The 21,415-nt window shown below is 39.9% G+C and overlaps 1 protein-coding gene across 1 annotated transcript in view; it reads right to left on the reverse strand.

The window, feature by feature from the left end:
• Positions 1 to 10,026: 10,026 nt before the first annotated feature.
• The window catches only part of ZFTRAF1 (zinc finger TRAF-type containing 1), an 11,575-nt gene continuing 186 nt past the window's right edge, over positions 10,027 to 21,415 (reverse strand). Inside the window, exons 2-3 of the mRNA XM_056485045.1 lie at positions 16,595 to 16,806; positions 10,027 to 10,434 (exon numbers count right to left, since the gene is read on the reverse strand). Coding sequence (XP_056341020.1) covers positions 10,043 to 10,434; positions 16,595 to 16,806 — 604 coding nt within the window. The 3' untranslated portion in view covers positions 10,027 to 10,042. The remainder of the gene's footprint in view (positions 10,435 to 16,594; positions 16,807 to 21,415) is intronic.

Here is a 21,415-nt window from a genome sequence, read left to right on the forward strand (position 1 = left end):
TGGGATTTTTTTTCGATATTTTGGGTGTATTTTTTCGGGGTATTTTGGAATATTTTGGGATATTTGGGGGGTATTTTGGAGCTATTTGAGGTTTATTTTGGGCTGTTTTGAAGGATATTTTGAGAAATTTTGGGGGTAATTTGGGTGTATTTTGGGGAGATTTTGGCGGTATTTTAGGTGTTTTTTGGGGGTGTTTTAGTTGGTTTTTGGGGCTATTTGAAAAAAAATTTGGGGTGTATTTTGGGGTATTTTGGGGATATTTGAGATGCACTTCGGGGGTATTTTTGGCCTATTTTTGGGTGTGTTTTGGATGTTTTTTAGGGGTCATTTTTAGGTATTTTGAGTGTATTTTTGGGAATTTTTTTAGATATTTTGGGTGCATTCTGGGGATATTTTGGGTATAATTTGGGGTCTTTTTTGGAAGTATTTGAGGTTTATTTTGGGGTGTATTTGGAGGATTTTTTAGAAATTTTGGGTGTATTTTGAGTGAATTTTGGGGTATTTTGAGATATTTTGGGGGTGTTTTAGGCGGTTTTTGGGAGTGTTCTAGGTGGTTTTGGGGGTATTTTAAGATTTTTTTGGGTGTATTTTGGGGATATTTGAGATGCACTTTGGAGGTATTTTGGACGTTTTTTGGGAGGTATTTTTTAGGTATTTTGGGTGTATTTTGGGGATTTTTAAAGATATTTTGGGTGTATTTTGGGGTGTATTTTGGAGATATTTTGGGTGTATTTTTGGGAGGTATTTTGGAAGTATTTGAGGTTTATTTTGTGGTGTATTTGGAGGATATTTTGAGAAATTTTAGGTATGTTTTGAGTGAATTTTGGGTAGATTTTGAGATATTTTGGGGCATTTTAGGTGTTTTTAGGGGTGTTTTAGTTGGTTTTTGGGGGTGTTTTTGGGGATATTTTAAGATTTTTTGGGGTGTATTTTAGGATATTTTGGGGATATTTGAGGGGCACTTTGGGGGTATTTTTGGGGGATATTTTGGGGGTATTTTGGATGGTTTTGGGGGGTATTTTTAGGTATTTTGGGTGTATATTTGGGATATTTTGCGATTTTTCGGCATATTTTGAGATATTTTGGGTTTATTTTGGAGAGATTTTTAATGTATTTTGTGAGTATTTTGGGGGTGTTTGAGTCGTATTTTGGGGAATTTTAAAGTTTATTTTTGGGATGTATTTGGGGGATATTTTGAGATATTTTGGGGATGTTTTTTGGGGTATACTAAGATATTTTGGGTGTATTTTGGGGGGTATTTTAGGGATATTTTGGGTGTATTTTGAGATATTTGGGGGGCATTGATTTGTATTTTAGGTGTATTTTGGGGGTATTTTGAAGGGAATTTTGGGGATATTTTGCATTTATTTTGGGGATATTTTTGATGCATTTTGAGGGTATTTTGTGGGTATTTAAGTCGTATTTTGAGGTGCATTCTGGGTGTATTTTGAGATATTTCGGATGTATTTTGGGTGTATTTTGGGGTATTTGGGGGTGTATCTTGGGGTGTATTTTGGGCATTTTTGGGTGTTTCGCGGATATTCTGGGGATGCATTTTCTGATGTATTTGGGGCATATTTTGATCCGAGCGATTTGGTTCCCCCCAGACCCTCAGGGGATGAAAGGGACGCCCCAGTTCCCACCCCAGAGCCCCCCAGTGATGGGAACCCCCCCGCTCAGTGTTCGGGTCCGGTTCGGGCTCGTTCGGCTCCGCTCGGGTCTGTTCGGGTTCACTCGGGTCAGTTCGGGTTCACTGGGGTAAGTTCGGGTTTGTTCGGCTCCGCTCGGGTCTCTTCGGCTTCATTCGGGTCAGTTCCGGTTCACTCGGGTCAGTTCGGGTCAGTTCGGCTCCGCTCGGGTCTCTTCGGCTTCACTCGGGTCAGTTCGGGTCTGTTCGGCTTCACTCGGCTCCGCTCGGGTCTGTTCGGGTGCACTGGGGTCAGTTCGGGTCTGTTCGGGTGCACTGGGGTCAGTTCGGGTCTGTTCGGCTCCGCTCGGGTCTGTTCGGGTGCACTGGGGTCAGTTCGGGTCTGTTCGGCTCCGCTCGGGTCTGTTCGGGTGCACTGGGGTCAGTTCGGGTCTGTTCGGCTTCACTCGGGTCAGTTCCGGTTCACTCGGGTCAGTTCGGGTCTGTTCGGGTGCACTGGGGTCAGTTCGGGTCTGTTCGGCTCCGCTCGGGTCTGTTCGGGTGCACTGGGGTCAGTTCGGGTCTGTTCGGCTTCACTCGGGTCAGTTCCGGTTCACTCGGGTCTGTTCGGGTCTGTTCGGCTCCGCTCGGGTCAGTTTGGGTTCGTTCGGCTCCGCTCGGGTCTGTTCGGGTTCACTCGGTCGAATCCGGCTCAGGTTCGGCTCCGCCCGCTCCCAGTCGCTCCCAGTTTGGTCCCCACCAGCGCCACCAGTGTTCCCAGTATTCCCAGTATCCCCATACCAGTTCAATCCCAGTAACTCCCAGATCGTTCCCAGTAAATCCCAGCTCACTCCCAGTAGGCCCCAGTAACTCCCAGTACATCCCAGGATCCCCAAACCAATATTCCCAGTAACTCCCAGTACATCCCAGTACTGACTCCCAGTAAACCCCAGTAACTCCCAGTATCCCCCAGGGGCTCCCAGTTTAGTCCCAGTAAATCCCAGTTTGCTCCCAGTAACCCCATCCCAGTATCCCCAGTATTCCCAGTTCACTCCCAGTAAATCCCAGTTCGTTCCCAGTAACTCCCAGTATCCCAAAATTTTCTTTAAAAACCCCCAAATTCCACCTTTGACCCCAAATCTTCCAATTTTGGTTAAAAAAAACCCCCTCAAATCTCAAACTATCAGTTAAAAAAAAAAAAAAAAAATTTGGTTCAAAAAACCCCAAAACTCAAATTTTGGCTTCCAAAAACCTGATTTTAGTTTAAAAAATGAAATTTAAAATTTTGGGTTAAAACCATCGAATTTTGGTTAAAAATCCATCCAAAGGTTTAAATCTTGTTTCAAAAAAAAATCAAATTTTGAGGTAAAAAAATCTGATTTGGAAGAAAAAGCAATTTTCTCCAATTTTGGTAAAAAATCAAAGCAAAAAATCCAAATTTTGGGTGAAAAATCCCCAATTTTGGTTAAAAATCCATCAAAATATTTGAGTTTAAAAACCCCAAAACCTCCAAATTTGGATTTAAAAATCAAGATTTTATTAAACCCCAAATTTCTTTAATTTTGGCAAAAACCCAAAGGAAAAAAATCCAAATTTTGGGTGAAAAATCCCCAATTTTGGATAAAAATCCATCAAAATTTTCCAATTTTGGTTAAAACAAACAAATAAAAAATCCCTCAATTATTGAGATTAATAAATGGAATTGTGGTTTAAAACAAAAAATCATCAAACCCAAAATTTATTTAAAAACACCAAAATCAAATTTAAATTAAAAAAAATTCTTATTTTTGTTTGAAAAAAATTGAAACCTCAAACTCCTCAAATTTTGGTTTTTTAAAAAACACAACAAATTCAAATTTGGGGTTCAAATTGTCAAATTTTGGATTAAAAAAAAATCAGATTTTAGTGAACAAACTCAAATTTGGGGTTAAAAAATCTGAATTTTGGTTTTAAAACCGAGCTGCTGAAAGTTCAGCTCAAATTCCACAAAAATTCCAATTTTTGGGTTTAAACCATCAAATTTTAGTAAATAAACTCAATTCCTATAAATTTAATTGAAGAAACAAAAAATAATTCCAATTTTGGGTTCAAAAAGTCAAATTTTGGTTAAAAATCTGCCAAGTTTCAAATTTTGTTGAAAATCATCAAGAGCCCCAAATTTTGGGTTCAAAACATCAATTTTTGGTTCAAAGTATCACAAAAAACAATTTTGGGCTAAAATAACCCCAAAATCCCCAATTGTGGGTCAAAACCACCCCAGGAAACTCAAATTTTAATCAAAATCTCAAAATTTTCAAAAACGCCTCAATTCCCTCCGTTTTTGGTTAAAACCCTGAAATTTTGATCAAAATCATCCCAAAACCATCAAATTTTCATCAAATTCACCTCAAATCCTCAAATTTTGGTTAAATCCCCAAAATTTTGGTCAACCCCATCTCAAAATCCTGAAATTTTGGCAAAATTTCTCCAATTTTGGTCAAAATCGCCCCGAGAATCTCAAATTCTGTCTCCTCAAATATTTGGTCAAAAATCGCCCCAAATCCATCAAGTTTTGGTCAAATCCCTTAAATTTTGGTAAAAAACATCCCAACAACATCAAATTTTCATCAAAACCACCCAAAATCCCCAAATTTCGGTTAAATCCCTCAAATTTTGGTCAAACCCATCTCAAAATGCTCAAATTTTGGGTCAAAACCACCCCAAGAATCTGGAATTTTGCCCAAACTTCCCAAATTTTGGTGAAAACTGCCCCAAAAATCCACAATTTTTTTTTGTTAAAACCCTCAAATTTTGGTCAAAACCATCCCAAGAACACCAAATTATCAAATCAACCCCAAATCCTCAAATTTGGGTCAAAATCTCAAATTTTGGGGCAAAATCATCCCCAAATCCTCAAATTTTGGGGAAAACCACCAAATTTTGGTTAAACTTTTCTCAAAACCCTCAAGTTTTGGTTAAAATCCTCCAAATTTGGTCTAAACCATCCCAACAACATCAAATTTTCATCAAAACCACCCAAAATCCTCAAATTTTGGACAAATTCCTCAAATTTTTTATCAAACCCATCTCAAAATGCTCAAATTTTTGGTCAAAACCACCCTAAGAGTCTCAAATTTTGCTCAAAATCACAAATATTGGTCAAAACCTCTCAACTCCTTCAAATTTTGGTTAAAACCCTCAAATTTTGTCAAACGCAGCAAATTTGGGTCAAAATCGGCAAATTTTGGTTAAAACCACCCCAAGAACCTCAAAATTTCACCAAAATCCCCCCAAACCTCTCAAATTTTGCTCCAAACCACCCCAAAATTTTGGGTCAACTCCCCCCCCCCCAAATTTTCCCCAAACTCTCCCAAATTCGAAATCTCCCCCACAAAAAAACCCCAAAAATTGGAAAACTCCCCAAATTTTTATTCTCTAATAAAACGAGCGGCGGCCGCGCCGCCCCTCCCCCGCTCCACCAACTTCCCCTCCCCCCAAAATCCATCCCAAAATCCCCCAAAATCCTCCCGGACGCCGCCGGATTTGCCGAATTCCGTCGATTCCGGGATTTTTTTTCCGTCGTTTTTCGGGCGTTTCCGAGGTTTCGCCGTCGCTTTTCCGTCGGTTTTTGGGGGTTTGGGGTTGGGTTGGGGCGGGGTCCAGGCGAGTTTTGGGTGGGGTCGGGACATTTTGGGTGGGTTTGGAGCAATTTTGGGTGGTTTGGGAAATTTCGGTGATTCCGAAACGTTTTTTGACGTTTTTTCGTCCTTTTTTGGTCGTTTCCCACCAATTTTGGAGAGTTTTAAACCAATTTTTGATGGTTTTTGACCAATTTTTGATGGTTTCAAGACCCTTCCATAGAGTTTGGAAGAATTTTGGAAGTTTCAAACCAAATTTTGGTGGTTTCAAACCGATTTTGGATGGTTTTTAAACCAATTTTTGATGGTTTCAAGATTTTCTGTTGGTTTTTGACCAACTTTTGGGGGTTCAAAACCATTTTTTGAAAGTTTCACCAATTTTTGATACTTTCAAAACAATTTTTTGATGGTTTCAAGACCTTCCAGTTTGGTTTCGACCAATTTTTGGTGGTTTCAAAGAATTTCTGAATTTTTCGATGGTTTCACCCATTTTTGGTGGTTTCAAACCAATTTTTGATGGTTTTTGACCAATTTTTGATGGTTTCAAGACCTTTCCATTGGATTTGGAAGAATTTTGGAAGTTTCAAACCAAATTTTGGTGGTTTCAAACCGATTTTGGACGGTTTTTAAACCAATTTTTGATGGTTTCAAGATTTTCTGTTGGTTTTTACCAGTTTTGGGGGTTCAAAACCATTTTTTGAAAGTTTCACCAATTTTTGATACTTTCAAAACAATTTTTTGATGGTTTCAAGACCTTCCAGTTGGGTTTCGACCAATTTTTGGTGGTTTCAAAGAATTTCTGAAGGTCCCACCAATTTTTCGATGGTTTCACCCATTTTTGGTGGTTTCAAACCAATTTTTGATGGTTTTTGACCAATTTTTGATGGTTTCAAGACCTTTCCATTGGGTTTGGAAGAATTTTGGAAGTTTCAAACCAAATTTTGGTGGTTTCAAACTGATTTTGGATGGTTTTTAAACCAATTTTTGATGGTTTCAAGATTTTCTGTTGGTTTTTGACCAACTTTTGGGGGTTCAAAACCATTTTTTGAAAGTTTCACCAATTTTTGATACTTTCAAAACAATTTTTTGATGGTTTCAAGACCTTCCAGTTTGGTTTCGACCAATTTTTGGTGGTTTCAAAGAATTTCTGAATTTTTCGATGGTTTCACCCATTTTTGGTGGTTTCAAACCAATTTTTGATGGTTTTTGACCAATTTTTGATGGTTTCAAGACCTTTCCATTGGATTTGGAAGAATTTTGGAAGTTTCAAACCAAATTTTGGTGGTTTCAAACCGATTTTGGACGGTTTTTAAACCAATTTTTGATGGTTTCAAGATTTTCTGTTGGTTTTTACCAGTTTTGGGGGTTCAAAACCATTTTTTGAAAGTTTCACCAATTTTTGATACTTTCAAAACAATTTTTTGATGGTTTCAAGACCTTCCAGTTGGGTTTCGACCAATTTTTGGTGGTTTCAAAGAATTTCTGAAGGTCCCACCAATTTTTCGATGGTTTCACCCATTTTTGGTGGTTTCAAACCAATTTTTGATGGTTTTTGACCAATTTTTGATGGTTTCAAGACCTTTCCATTGGGTTTGGAAGAATTTTGGAAGTTTCAAACCAAATTTTGGTGGTTTCAAACTGATTTTGGACAGTTTTTAAACCAGTTTTTGATGGTTTCAAGATTTTCTGTTGGTTTTTGACCAACTTTTGGGGGTTCAAAACCATTTTTTGAAAGTTTCACCAATTTTTGATACCTTCAAAACAATTTTTTGATGGTTTCAAGACCTTCCAGTTGGGTTTCGACCAATTTTTGGTCGTTTCAAAGAATTTCTGAATTTTTCGATGGTTTCACCCATTTTTGGTGGTTTCAAACCAATTTTTGATGGTTTTTGACCAATTTTTGATGGTTTCAAGACCTTTCCATTGAGTTTGGAAGAATTTTGGAAGTTTCAAACCAAATTTTGGTGGTTTCAAACTGATTTTGGACGGTTTTTAAACCAATTTTTGATGGTTTCAAGATTTTCTGTTGGTTTTTGACCAACTTTTGGGGGTTCAAAACCATTTTTTGAAAGTTTCACCAATTTTTGATACTTTCAAAACAATTTTTTGATGGTTTCAAGACCTTCCAGTTTGGTTTCGACCAATTTTTGGTGGTTTCAAAGAATTTCTGAATTTTTCGATGGTTTCACCCATTTTTGGTGGTTTCAAACCAATTTTTGATGGTTTTTGACCAATTTTTGATGGTTTCAAGACCCTTCCATAGAGTTTGGAAGAATTTTGGAAGTTTCAAACCAAATTTTGGTGGTTTCAAACCGATTTTGGACAGTTTTTAAACCAGTTTTTGATGGTTTCAAGATTTTCTGTTGGTTTTTGACCAACTTTTGGGGGTTCAAAACCATTTTTTGAAAGTTTCACTAATTTTTGATACTTTCAAAACAATTTTTTGATGGTTTCAAGACCTTCCAGTTGGGTTTCGACCAATTTTTGGTGGTTTCAAAGAATTTCTGAATTTTTCGATGGTTTCACCCATTTTTGGTGGTTTCAAACCAATTTTTGATGGTTTTTGACCAATTTTTGATGGTTTCAAGACCTTTCCATTGGGTTTGGAAGAATTTTGGAAGTTTCAAACCAAATTTTGGTGGTTTCAAGCCAACTTTTGATCATTTCAAGACTTTTCTGTTGGGTTTTTTCCAATTTTTGGTGGTTTCAAATAATTTCTGAAGGTCCCACTAATTTTTCGATGGTTTCACCCATTTTTGGTGGTTTCAAGACTTTTTTTTGCACCAATTTTTGACATTTTTAAACCATTTCTGGTGATTACGAGCAAATTTTTCATAGTTTCACCAATTCTTGATGGTTTGAAGCCAATTTTTGGAGGTTTTGGCCCATTTTTGATGGTTTCAAGACCTTTCCATTGGGTTTGGAAGAAATTTTTGGGGTTTCAACCAAATTTTGGTGGTTTCAAACCATTTTTGTTGGTTTGTCACCAATTTTGGTGGTTTCAAGTCCTTCCTGTTGGGTTTTGACCGATTTTTTTTAGTTTTAAGGCTTTTCCACCAATTCATGGCATTTTCAGGCCATTTTTACCAATTTCAACCCATTTTTGATGCTTTCAAAGTATTCCTGAAGGTTTCATCAATTTTTTTTATGGTTTCGCCCATTTTTGGTGGTTTTTGACCAATTTTTGATGGTTCCAAGAACTTCTGTTCGCTTTTGACCAATTTTTGTTCGTTTAAACCAATTTTTGTTGGTTGCCAGACGTTTTTTTTTTTTATTTCCAACAAATTTTGGCATTTTTCAGGCAATTTTGGGTGATTTCCAACCCATTTTTGACTGTTTCAAAGAATTTCTGAAGGTCCCACCAATTTTTCGATGGTTTCTCCCATTTTTGGTGGTTTCAAACCAAGTTTTGTTGGGTTTTGGCCAATTTTTGATGGTTTCAAGACCTTTCCATTGGGTTTAGAAGAATTTTTGTTGGTTTCAACCAAATTTTGGTGGTTTCAAACCATTTTTGGTGGGTTTACACGAATTTTGGTGGTTTCAAGACCTTCCAGTTCGGTTTTGCCTAATTTTTGTTGGTTTCCAGACTTTTCAACCAAATTTTGTCATTTTCAGGCAATTTTTGGTGATTTCAAACCAAGTTTTGATGGTTTCAAAGAATTTCTGAAGGTTCCACCAATTTTTCGATGGTTTCACCCATTTTTGTTTCGTTTCAAACCAATTTTTGATGAGTTCAAGTCACCTTTGGATGGTTTCAAACAATGTTGGATCATTTCAAACCCACTTTGGTGGGATTGGACCAATTTTTGATGGGTTCAAACCAACTTTGGATGGGTTCAAGTCAGTTTTGGATGGGTTCAGCCAACTTTTGGTGCATTTGGACAAATTTTTGTCACTTTCAGGACAACCTTTGATGGTTTCAAACCAAGTTCTGGTGTTTTTGGACCAATGTTTTATGGTTTCAAGCCAACTTTTGATGGTTTCAAACCAACTTCTGGTGTGTTTGGACCAATTTTTGATGGTTTCAAACCGAATTTGAATCGGCACAAACCAAGCTTGGATGGTTCCAAACCAACGTTTTGTGGTTTCAAGACAATTTTTGATGGTTTGAAGCCAATTTTTGATGGGTTCAAGTCAACTTTAGATAGATTTGAACCAATTTTCGATTGTTTCAAACCGATTTCGATGGGACTGGACCAACTTTTGATGGGTTCAAAGCAATTTTGGATGGTTTCAAGCCAAATTTTGATGGGTTCAAACCAACTTCTGGTGGGTTTGGAGCAATTTTTGAGGGGTTCAAACCAACTTTGGATGGTTTCAAACCAACTTCTGGCGCATTTGGACCGATTTTTGATGGTTTCAAACCAACTTTGGATTGGTTCAAACCAATTTTTGATGGTTTCAAACCAACTTTGGATAGGTTCAAACCAATTTTTGTTGGTTTCAAACCAACTTTGGATAGGTTCAAACCAATTTTTGATGGTTTAAACCCACTTTTGACTGGTTCACCCAACTTTAGATGGGTTCAAACCAATTTTGGATAGTTTGAGCCGATGTTTGATGGATTTGAGCCAATTTTTGATGGATTCAAGCCAACTTTGATGGTTTCAAGCCCTTTCTGTCAGATCTTAACCAACTCTTGATGATTTCAACCATTTTTCTCTCTTCCAAACCACTCTCGACAACCACCCACCACTTCCACCCAACCCAACCACACCGCCACCGCCAAACCTCACCCCCCCACCAAAAAAAAAAAAAAAAAAAGAAATAAAACCCCCCAAAAAAAGTCGTTCTTTTATTATTTTTGGATCTGGAATATAAAAAGCCGCAGGTTGATGTTCTTGGCCGCCAGCAGTTTGTTGCACTCCACTGAGTCGACGATGGGCAGCGCCATGTAGTCGGTCTCGTTGCTCTCGTTGCTGAAGACGAAGTGGTAGATGACGGGGTTGATCTTGACGTCGTCGTAGGGCCCCTCGAGCAGCAGGAAGGAGCATTCCATGGGGGACTGGACCTTGCTCTTGAGGATCAGCTGGAAGCTCAGCGTGCGCTTGCACGACAGGTTGGGGTTGCGCTCCGAGTCGTTGACGCGCGCCTTGAGCACCCAGGTCTGGTTGAGCACGGTGAGGCGCGGCGTCTCGTAGTACAGGCGCGTGATGAAGTCGTCGGTGCGGTACGGGCGGAACTGAACCTCTGGAGAGGGGAAAAAAAAATATTTGGGAAAAGGTCAGGGAAGTTTGGGAAAAGGTCAGGAAAATTTGGGAAAAAAGAAAATTTGGGATGACGTCGTCGGGAACTCTCAATGTTGGTTCTAACTGAAGTCACCAGGATCCTACAGAATTCCCAGAAATTTCACCAGATCCTCAACTGGATTCACCAGGATGCTTCAAAGCCAGGATCCCAATCCCATCCCAGTCCTATCCCAATCCCATCCCAATCCCATCCCAGTCCTATTCCAATCCCATCCCAATCCCATCCCAGTCCATCCCAAACTCCCATCCCAGTCCATCCCAATGAAGTTGTTGGTGCGGTACGGGCGGAACTGAACCTCTGGAGGGTGGGAAAAAAAAATATTTGGGGAAAGGTCAGGGAAGTTTGGGAAAAGGTCAGGAAAATTTGGGATGATGTCGTCGGGAACTCTCAATGTTGGTTCTAATTGAAGTCACCAGGATCCTACGAAATTCCCAGAATTTTCACTGGATCCAATCAGGATCCTACAGAATTCCCAGAATTTTCACCAGATCCTCAACTGGATTCACTAGGATGCTTCAAAGCCAGGATCCCAATCCCATCCCAGTCCTATCCCAATCCCATCCCAATCCCATCCCAGTCCTATTCCAATCCCATCCCAATCCCATCCCAGTCCTATCCCAATGAAGTTTTCGGTGCGGTACGGGCGGAACTGAACCTCTGGAGAGGGGAAAAAACAATTTGGGAAAAAGTCAGAAAAGTTTGGGAAAAGGTCAGGAAAATTTGGGAAAAAAGAAAATTTGGGATGACGTCGTCGGGAACTCTCAATGTTGGTTCTAACTGAAGTCACCAGGATCCTACAGAATTCCCAGAATTTTCACTGGATCCAATCAGGATCCTACAGAATTCCCAGAATTTTCACCAGATCCTGAACTGGATTCACCAGGATGCTTCAAAGCCAGGATCCCAATCCCATCGCAGTCCCATCCCATTCCCATCCCAGTCCATCCCAATCCCATCCCTTTCCATCCCAATGAAGTTGTTGGTGCAGTACGGGCGGAACTGAACCTCTGGAGGATGGGAAAAAAAAATTGGGAAAAGTCAGGAATATTTGGGAAAAGACCAGAAAAATATGGGAAAAGACCAGAAATATTTAGGACCATGTCATCGGGAACTCTCAATGTTGGTTCTAACTGAAGTCACCAGGATCCTACAGAATTCCCAGAATTTTCACTGGATCCAATCAGGATTCAACAGGATCCTACAGAATTCCCAGAATTTTCACCAGATCCTGAACTGGATTCACCAGGATGCTTCAAAGCCAGGATCCCAATCCCATCCCAGTCCTATCCCAATCCCATCCCAGTCCTATTCCAATCCCATCCCAGTCCTATCCCAATCCCATCCCAGTCCTATTCCAATCCCATCCCAGTCCTATCCCAATCCCATCCCAATCCCATCCCAGTCCATCCCAATGAAGTTGCCGGTGCGGTACGGGCGGAACTGAACCTCTGGAGGGGGGTAAAAAACAATTTGGGAAAAGGTCAGAAAAGTTTGGGAAAAGGTCAGGAAAATTTGGGAAAAAAGAAAATTTGGGATGATGTCGTCGGGAACTCTCAATGTTGGTTCTAACTGAAGTCACCAGGATCCTACAGAATTCCCAGAATTTTCACTGGATCCAATCAGGATCCTACAGAATTCCCAGAATTTTCACCAGATCCTGAACTGGATTCACCAGGATGCTTCAAAGCCAGGATCCCAATCCCATCCCAGTCCATCCCAATCCCATCCCAGTCCTATCCCAATCCCATCCCAATCCCATCCCAGTCCTATCCCATTATTGCATCCCAATCCCATCCCAGTCCTATCCCAATCCCATCCCTTTCCATCCCAATCCCATCCCAGTCCTATCCCAATCCCATCCCTTTCCATCCCAATCCCATCCCTTTCCATCCCAATCCCATCCCAGTCCATCCCAGTCCCTTCAATGAAGTTGTCAGTGTGGTACAGGCAGAACTGAACCTCTGGGATGAGGTCAGAAAAAAAATTTGGGAAAAGGTCAGGAAAATCTGGGATGATGTGGTCAGGAATTCTCAATGTTGGTTCTAATTGAAGTTAACAGGATCCTATGGAATTCTGGGAATTATCAATGGATCCTGTCAGGATTCTCCACGATCCTACAGAATTCCCAAAATTCTCACTGAATCCTAATAGGATTCATCACTATCCTACAAAATTCCTGGAATCATGATCAGGTCCTAAAAGAATTCTGTTATCCTACAAAATTCACGGAATTATCATGAGATCCTAACAGGATTCATCAGGATCCTACAAAATTCCCGGAATTCCCACAGGATCCCATCTGGCTTCCCCATTTTCCTTCGGAATTCCCAAATTCTGGCCAACCTTTCCCATCCCAAATTCTCTGCTCAGATCCAAACTCCATCCCAGAAATTCCTTCCAGAATTCAGTGAGAAATTCCAAATTTCAGCTCCCTGCCTGGAAAACCTCGGGAAAAATCCTGGAAAAGCCTTCGGAAAATCCTGGGAAAGCTTCAGAAAATCCCAAAAAAAAAGCAGAAAATCCTGAAAAACCCCAGGAAACCTTTGGAAAACTTTTGGAAAACTCCAACAAACCTTCAAAAATTCTTGGAAAACCCAAAAAAAAAAAAAGCCGGAAAACCTCAAGAAACCTTCAGAAAACCCAAAAAAGCTTTCAGAAAACCCTGGGAAACCTTTGGAAAATTTGGGAAAACCTTTGGAAAACCCTGAAAAAAACCCGGAAAAATCCTTGGAAAACCCAAAAACACATGTGGAAAACCCCAAGAATTCTTTGGAAAACCTCAGAAAACCTTTGGAAAACCCAAGAAAACCTTTGGAAACCTTTGGAAAATCCCAGAAAACATCTGAAAAACCGCAAAAAACTCCTGGAAAACCCCAGAAAAACTCTGAAAAAACCAAAAAAACTTCCAAAAAACTCCATAAAAACTTCAGAAAACCCAAAAAATGCGCCAGAAAACCTCTGGAAAATCCTAAAAATCTTTGGGAAAACACCACAAAACCTTTAGAAAATCCAAAAAAACCTTTGGAAAACCCGGGAAAACCTTGACAAAACTCCAGAAAACTTTGGCAAAACCCCAAAAATTCCCCAGAAAACCTTCGGAAAATCGTGAATTCCATGGGATTTTTTTGGGATTTTTTGGGATTTTGGGAATTCTGCGTGTATCCAATCTTCTTGAAGCTGAGCAGGCTGAAAAAAACCCTTTGGAATTCCTTGGAAAAACCCCAAAAACTATTCAGAAAAAAACTCGAAAAACCTCCGGAAAACCTTTGGAAAACCTCGGAAAACCCTTGGAAAACACCAAAAAACCTTTGGAAAACCCAAAAGTGTTCAGAAAAAAACCAAAAAAACCTTTGGAAAACCTTCAGAAAATCTCACAAAATCTTTGGAAAACGCCACAAAACCTTTGGAAAAACACAGAAAACTTACAGAAAACCGCAAATTTCGTGGGATTTTTTTGGGGATTTTTTAGATTTGGGGATTTTTGGGATTTTGGGGATTTAGGGATTTGGGATTTTTGGGATTTTGGAATTTCCCGTACCGGTGTATCCCATCTTCTCAAAGCTGAGCAGGCTGAAAAAACCCCCAGAAAAACTTGTGAAAACCACAAATTCCATGGGATTTTTTGGGATTTTGGGGATTTTTGGGATTTGTGGATTTGGGATTTTTGGGAATTTTGGGATTTTTTGGGAATTTTGGCATTTCCATACTGTTATGTCTGATCTTCTTAAAGGTAAGTGGGCTGAAAAAACCCTATAAAACCTTGGGAAAACCACAAATTCAATTGGAATTTTTGTGATTTTGGGGATTTTTGGGATTTGTGGATTTGGGATTTTTGGGCATTTTGGGATTTTTTGGGAATTTTGGCATTTTCCATACCGGTGTATCCGATCTTCTCAAAGCTGAGCAGGCTGAAAAAAACCCCAGAAAACGTTGGGAAAACCACCAATTCAATTGGAATTTTTGTAATTTTTGGGATTTGTGGATTTGGGATTTTTGGGAATTTTGGGAATTTCCCGTACTGGTCTATCCAATATTCTCGAAGCTGAGCAGGCTGAAAAAAACCCCAGAAAACCTTGTGAAAACCACAAATTCCATGGGATTTTTTTGGATTTTGGGGATTTTTGGGATTTGTGGATTTGGGATTTTTGGGATTTTTGGGATTTTTTGGGAATTTTGGCATTTCCCATACCGGTGTATCCACTCTTCTCAAAGCTGAGCAGGCTGAAAAAAAACCCAGAAAACGTTGGGAAAACCACCAATTCAATTGGAATTTTTGTGATTTTTGGGATTTGTGGATTTGGGATTTTTAGGAATTTTGGGAACTTCCCATACTGGTCTATCCAATCTTCTCGAAGCTGAGCAGGCTGAAAAAACCCCTATAAAACCTCGGGAAAATCACAAATTCCATGGGATTTTTTGTGATTTTGGGGATTTTTGGGATTTGTGGATTTGGGATTTTTTGGGAATTTTGGCATTTTCCATACCGGTGTATCCAATTTTATCAAAGCTGAGCAGGCTGAAAAAACCCCTATAAAACCTCGTGAAAATCACAAATTCCATGGGATTTTTTGGGATTTTGGGGATTTTTGGGATTTGTGGATTTGGGATTTTTGGGAATTTTGGGATTTTTTGGGAATTTCGGCATTTTCCATACTGTTATATCTGATCCTCTCAAAGCTGAGCAGGCTGAAAAAACCCCCAGAAAAACTTGTGAAAACCACAAATTCCATGGGATTTTTTGGGATTTTTGGGGATTTTTGGGGATTTTGGGTTTGGGAATTTGGGGATTTTTTGGGAATTTTGGCATTTTCCATACTGTTATGTCTGATCTTCTTAAAGGTGAGTGGGCTGAAAAAACCTCTATAAAACCTTGTGAAAACCACAAATTCCATGGGATTTTTTGGGATTTTGGGGATTTTTGGGATTTGTGGATTTGGGATTTTTGGGAATTTTGGGATTTTTTGGGAATTTTGGCATTTTCCATACCGGTGTATCCAATCTTCTCAAAGCTGAGCAGGCTGAAAAAAAACCCAGAAAACGTTGGGAAAACCACCAATTCAATTGGAATTTTTGTGATTTTTGGGATTTGTGGATTTGGGATTTTTAGGAATTTTGGTAATTACCCATACTCGTGTATCCAATATTCTCGAAGCTGAGCAGGCTGAAAAAAACCCCAGAAAACCTTGAGAAAATCACAAAATCCATGGGATTTTTTGGGATTTTGGGGATTTTTGGGATTTGTGGATTTGGGATTTTTGGGATATTTTGCATTTTTGGGAATTTGGGATTTTTTAGGAATTTTGGAAATTTCCCATACCGGTGTATCCAATCTTCTCAAAGCTGAGCAGGCTGAAAAAAACCCCTATAAAACCTTGTGAAAACCACAAATTCCATGGGATTTTTTGGGATTTTGGGGATTTTTGGGATTTGTGGATTTGGGATTTTTGGGAATTTTGGGATTTTTTGGGATTTTTTGGGAATTTTGGCATTTTCCATACCGGTGTATCCAATCTTCTCAAAGCTGAGCAGGCTGAAAAAAACCCCAGAAAACGTTGGGAAAACCACCAATTCAATTGGAATTTTTGTGATTTTTGGGATTTGTGGATTTGGGATTTTTAGGAATTTTGGGAATTACCCATACCAGTGTATCCAATATTCTCAAAGCTGAGCAGGCTGAAAAAACCCCCAGAAAACCTTGTGAAAATCACAAACTCCATGGGATTTTTTGGGATTTTGGGGATTTTTGGATTTGAAATTTTTGGGATTTTGTGGATGTTTGGGAATTTTGGCATTTTCCATACCGGTGTATCCAATCCTCTCAAAGCTGAGCAGGCTGAAAAAACCCCCAGAAAACCTCGTGAAAATCACAAATTCCATGGGATTTTTTGGGATTTTGGGGATTTTTGGGATTTGTGGATTTGGGGTTTTTGGGAATTTTGGGATTTTTTGGGAATTTTGGCATTTTCCATACTGGTGTATCCACTCTTCTCAAAGCTGAGCAGGCTGAAAAAAACCTCTATAAAACCTCAGGAAAATCACAAACTCCATGTGATTTTTTGGGATTTCTGGGATTTTTGGGAATTTTGGGACCCTCCCGTACCCGTGTATCCGATCTTCTCGAAGCTGAGCAGGCTGAAGATGCTGTTGTAGAGCTGCATCTCCTTGTGGCGGCTCTGGTCCATCTCGTCCAGGATCTCCATCAGCTCGTTCCCGGTTTTGGTGGGGTGGGAACACTCGGCCTCGTGCACCGAGAGCTCGTGGAACGGGCCCTGCCAGGGGCAGCCGATGCGCTTGTACCGGCACTGCGTCACCCTGGGGGGAAACAGAGATTTGGGGGAAATTTGGGAGAAAATGGGGGTTAGGGGGGAAAAATGGGGATTTTCATGGGGGAAATCAGAGATTTGGGGGAAATTTGGGGAAAAAATGGGGGTTTGGGGGGAAAAATGGGGATTTTCGGGGGAAAAATGGGGATTTAGGGGGGGAAATCAGAGATTTGGGGGAAATTTGGGGAAAAAATGGGGGTTTGGGGGAAAATGGGGATTTGGGGGAAAATGGGGATTTGGGGGAAAAATGGGGATTTTCGGGGGAGAATGAGGATTTGGGGGGGAAATGGGGATTTAGGGGGAAAATGGGGATTTTCAGGGGGAAATCAGAGATTTGGGGGAAATTTGGGGAAAAAATGGGGGGTTGGGGGGAAAAATGGGGATTTTTGGGGGGAAAATGGCAAAATTTTGGGGGTCTTAGCGAAACAAGGGGGGAAAAAATGGGGAAATTTGGGGCATATTCAGGGAGAAAATGGGGATTTTGGAGGAAAAATGGGAATTTTCAGGGGGGAAAATGGGGGTTTGGGGGAAAAATGGGGATTTGGGGGGAAATGGGGATTTAGGGGGGAAATCAGAGATTTGGGGGAAATTTGGGGAAAAAATGGGTGGTTTGGGGGAAAAAAATGGGGATTTTCGGGGGAGAATGAGGATTTGGGGGGGGAAATGGGGATTTAGGGGGAAAATGGGGATTTAGGGGGGAAAAATGTGGATTTAGGGGGGAAAATGGGGATTTTTGGGGGGGAAATCAGAGATTTGGGGCAAATTTGGGAAAAAAATGGGGGTTTGGAGGGAAAAATGGGGATTTTCAGGGGGAAATGTGGATTTAGGGGGGAAAAATGTGGATTTAGGGGGGAAAATGGGGATTTTCGAGGGGGAAATTGGGATTTAGGGGGAGAAATGGGGATTTTTGGGGGGGAAATCAGAGATTTGGGGGAAATCTGGGAAAAAAATGGGGGTTTGGGGGGAAAAAATGGGGATTTTTGGGGGAAAAATGGGGATTTTGGGGGGGAAATGGGGATTTTTGGGGGGGAAATCAGAGATTTGGGGAAATTTTGGAAAAAAAATGGGGGTTTGGGGGGAAAAATGGGGATTTTCGGGGGGAAATGTGGATTTAGGGGGGAAAATGGGGATTTAGGGGGGGGAAATGGGGATTTTCGGGGGAAAAAATGGGGATTTAGGGGGGAAATCAGAGATTTGGGGGAAATTTGGGAAAAAAAAGGGGGATTTGGGGGGAAAAATGGGGATTTAGGGGGGGAAAATGGGGATTTTTGGGGGGAAAATGGCAAAATTTTGGGGGATCGTAGCGAGACAAGGGGGGAAAAAATGGGGAAATTTGGGGCATATTCAGGGAGAAAATGGAGATTTTGGAGGAAAAAATGGGAATTTTCAGGGGGGAAAATGGGGATTTTTGGGGGAAAAATGGGGATTTAGGGGGGAAAATGGGGATTTTCGGGGGGGAAATGGGGATTTTCGGGGGAAAAATGGGGATTTGGGGGGGGAAATGGGGATTTTTGGGGGGAAATCAGAGATTTGGGGGAAATTTGGGAAAAAAATGGGGGTTTCGGGGAAAAAATGGGGATTTTCGGGGGGAAAATTGGGATTTTCGGGGGAGAAATGGGGATTTAGGGGGGAAAAAAGTGGATTTAGGGGGGAGAATGGGGATTTTCGGGGGGGAAATGGGGATTTTTGGGGGGAAATGGCAAAATTTTTGGGGGTCTTAGCGAGACAAGGGGGGAAAAAATGGGGAAATTTGAGGCATATTTGGGGAGAAAATGGAGATTTTGGGGCAAAAAAAGGGGATTTTTAGGGGGAAAATGGGGATTTAGGGAGGAAAAAAGGGGATTAAGGGGGGAAAATGGCAAAATTTTGGGGGGGGGGTCTTACCGAGACAAGGGGGAAAAAATGGGAAATTTGGGGCATATTGGGGAAGAAAATGGGGATTTTGGAGTAAAAAATGGGAATTTTCAGCGGGGAAAATGGGGATTTTCGGGGGAAAAATGGTAAAATTTTGGGGGGGGTCTTACTGAGACAAGAAGGATTAAGGAGGAAAAAAATGGGGAAATTTGGGGCATATTGGGGGAGAAAATGGGGGTTTTGGAGGAAAAAATGGGAATTTGCAGGGGGGAAAATGGGGATTTAGGGGGGAAAATATAGGGGATTTTTGGGGGAAAAAATGGCAAAATTTTGGGGGGTCTTAGCGAGACAAGGGGGGAAAAAATGGGTAAATTTGGGGCATATTCAGGGAGAAAATGGAGATTTTGGAGGAAAAATGGGATGATCTGGGGATTTTGGAGGAAAAAATGGGAATTTGGGGAAAAAAATGGGGATTTTGGGGAAAAAAGGGGGAATTTAGAGGATTTTAGAAGGAAAAATGAGGATTTTCAGGGGGAATTTGGAGGGGGAATGAGGAATTTTGGAGCGTTTCAGAGGGGAAAATGGGGATTTTTGGGGAAAAAAAAGGGGAATTTTTGGGGATTTTAGAAGGAAAAATTGGGATTTTAGGATAAAGAATTGGAGTTTTGGGGAAAAATGGGAATTATGAGGGGGAAAGTGGGGATTTGGGGGGAAAATGGAGATTTTGGAGAGAAAAATGGGGGGTTTTGGGAAAAAAAGAACGAAATTTTGGGGATTTTAGAAGGAAAAATGGAGATTTTTTGGGGGAAAATGGGTATTTTGGGGTTTAGAGGGAAAAATGGGGATTTGGGGGAAAAAAAAGAGGAAATTTTGGACATTTTGGAAGAGAAATAGGGATTTTGGGGAGAAAATGGGGATTTTGGAGGTGTTGGGGTGAAAAATGGGGATTTGGGGAAAAATTGGGAAATTTGGGGGAAAAAATGGGGATTTTAAAGGGGAAAATGGGGATTTTTGGGGTGAAAAATTGGGATTTGGGGAAAAATTGGGAAATTTGGAGGAAAAAATGGGGATTTTAAAGGGAAAATGGGGATTTTTAGGGTGAAAAATGGGGATTTGGGGGCTTTTGGGGGGAAAAGTGGGAATTTTGGGATGTTTCAGCCTGGAAAAGACCTTCCCAAACCCCCAAAAAAATCTCCCCCAAAAATCTCAAAGAAGTCCAAAAATATCCCCAAAAAATTCCCCAAAATTAAAAACAAATCCCAAAAATCTCCAAAAGAAAACCCCAAAAAATTAAAAAAAAAAAAATCCCAAAGAAAGCTTCTCAAAATCCCATCTTCTGCTGCCACTCCAAGAAGAAACTCAACAAATTTAGGCACTACACTGCCAAAAACAACCCAAAAAACCTTCCCAAAAATGAAAAAAAAAAACCAAAAGATCCCAAAAAAGCTCCCTAAAAATATCCCCCAAGAATCCAAAAAAATTTTAAAAAAATTCCCATAAATCTCAAAAAAAACCCCCAAATCAATTCCCCAAAAAATCCCAATAAAACCACCAAAAAATTAAAAAATAAGAAAAATTTTTAAAAATCTCCAAAAGCTCCCCCCAAACCTTCTCAAAGTCCTAAAAAATCTCAATAAATCAATTCCCAAAATATCAAATTCTGGTGCAGCTCCAAAGAAATCCCAGGAATATTTTAGGCACAAAACAAACCCAAAACTGCAAAACCACCAAAAAAATTCCAAAAAATCTTCCCAAAACCCTAAAAAACCTCAAGAAATGTTCCCAAAATCCCAGAAAACCATCCTAAAATCCCAATAAATCCAAAAAAAATCCCAATCAATTCCCCAAATCTCATCTTGTGGTGCCATTTCAAAAACCTCAACAATTTAAGGAGTGAAACTGCCAAAAACAACCCAAAAAACCCCCAAAAAATTAAAAAAAATCCCTAAAAATTCCCCAAAAATTCCCAATAAAATCCAAAAGAAATCCAAATAAATTCCAAAAAAATCCCCCCAAAAAGCCCAAGAAAATTTTTTAAAATCTCCAAAAAATCACCAACACCCCCCTGAATATCTCCAAAAAATCCACAATAATCCCCCAAAAATCTCCCAAAAAATCCAAAAAAATCCCAGAAAAAAATCCCAGAACATCCCCAAAAAATGCCAATAAAATCCCAATAAGATCCAAAAGAAATCCCAACAAATCCCAAAAAAATCCCCCAAAAGTCAGAAAAAAATAAAAAAAATCTCCAAAAATTCCCCCCCAAGAAAATAAAAAAAATCCCCAAAAACCCTTAAATATCCCAAAAAATCCACAAAAATCACTTTAAAATCGCCCCAAAAATCCCAAAATATCCCAAAATAATCCCCAAAAATTCAAATAAAATCCAAAAGAAATCTCAATAAATCCAAAAAATCCCCAAAAATAAAATAAAATCTCAAAAAAATCCCCCCAAAAATACCCAAAAAACCCCTAAATATCCCAAAAAAATACCCAAAAATACCCAAAAAATCGCAAAAAAATCCCCAAAAATCCAATGAATCTACAAAAATCAAAAAAAAAATCTTCCAAAATCCCAATAAAACCTCCAAAAATCCCAATAAATCCCAAAAATCCTTCCCAAAATCCCATCTTGTGGTGCCAGTCCAAGAAGAAACTCAACGGTTTTTCGGCGTGAAATCAAGAAAAACGACCGAAAAATCACCCTAAAAAATCCCAAAAAAATCCCAAAAAATTCCCAAAAA

The sequence above is a fragment of the Oenanthe melanoleuca genome, chromosome 2 (assembly GCF_029582105.1).
Source record: "Oenanthe melanoleuca isolate GR-GAL-2019-014 chromosome 2, OMel1.0, whole genome shotgun sequence".
Lineage (NCBI taxonomy): Eukaryota > Metazoa > Chordata > Aves > Passeriformes > Muscicapidae > Oenanthe > Oenanthe melanoleuca.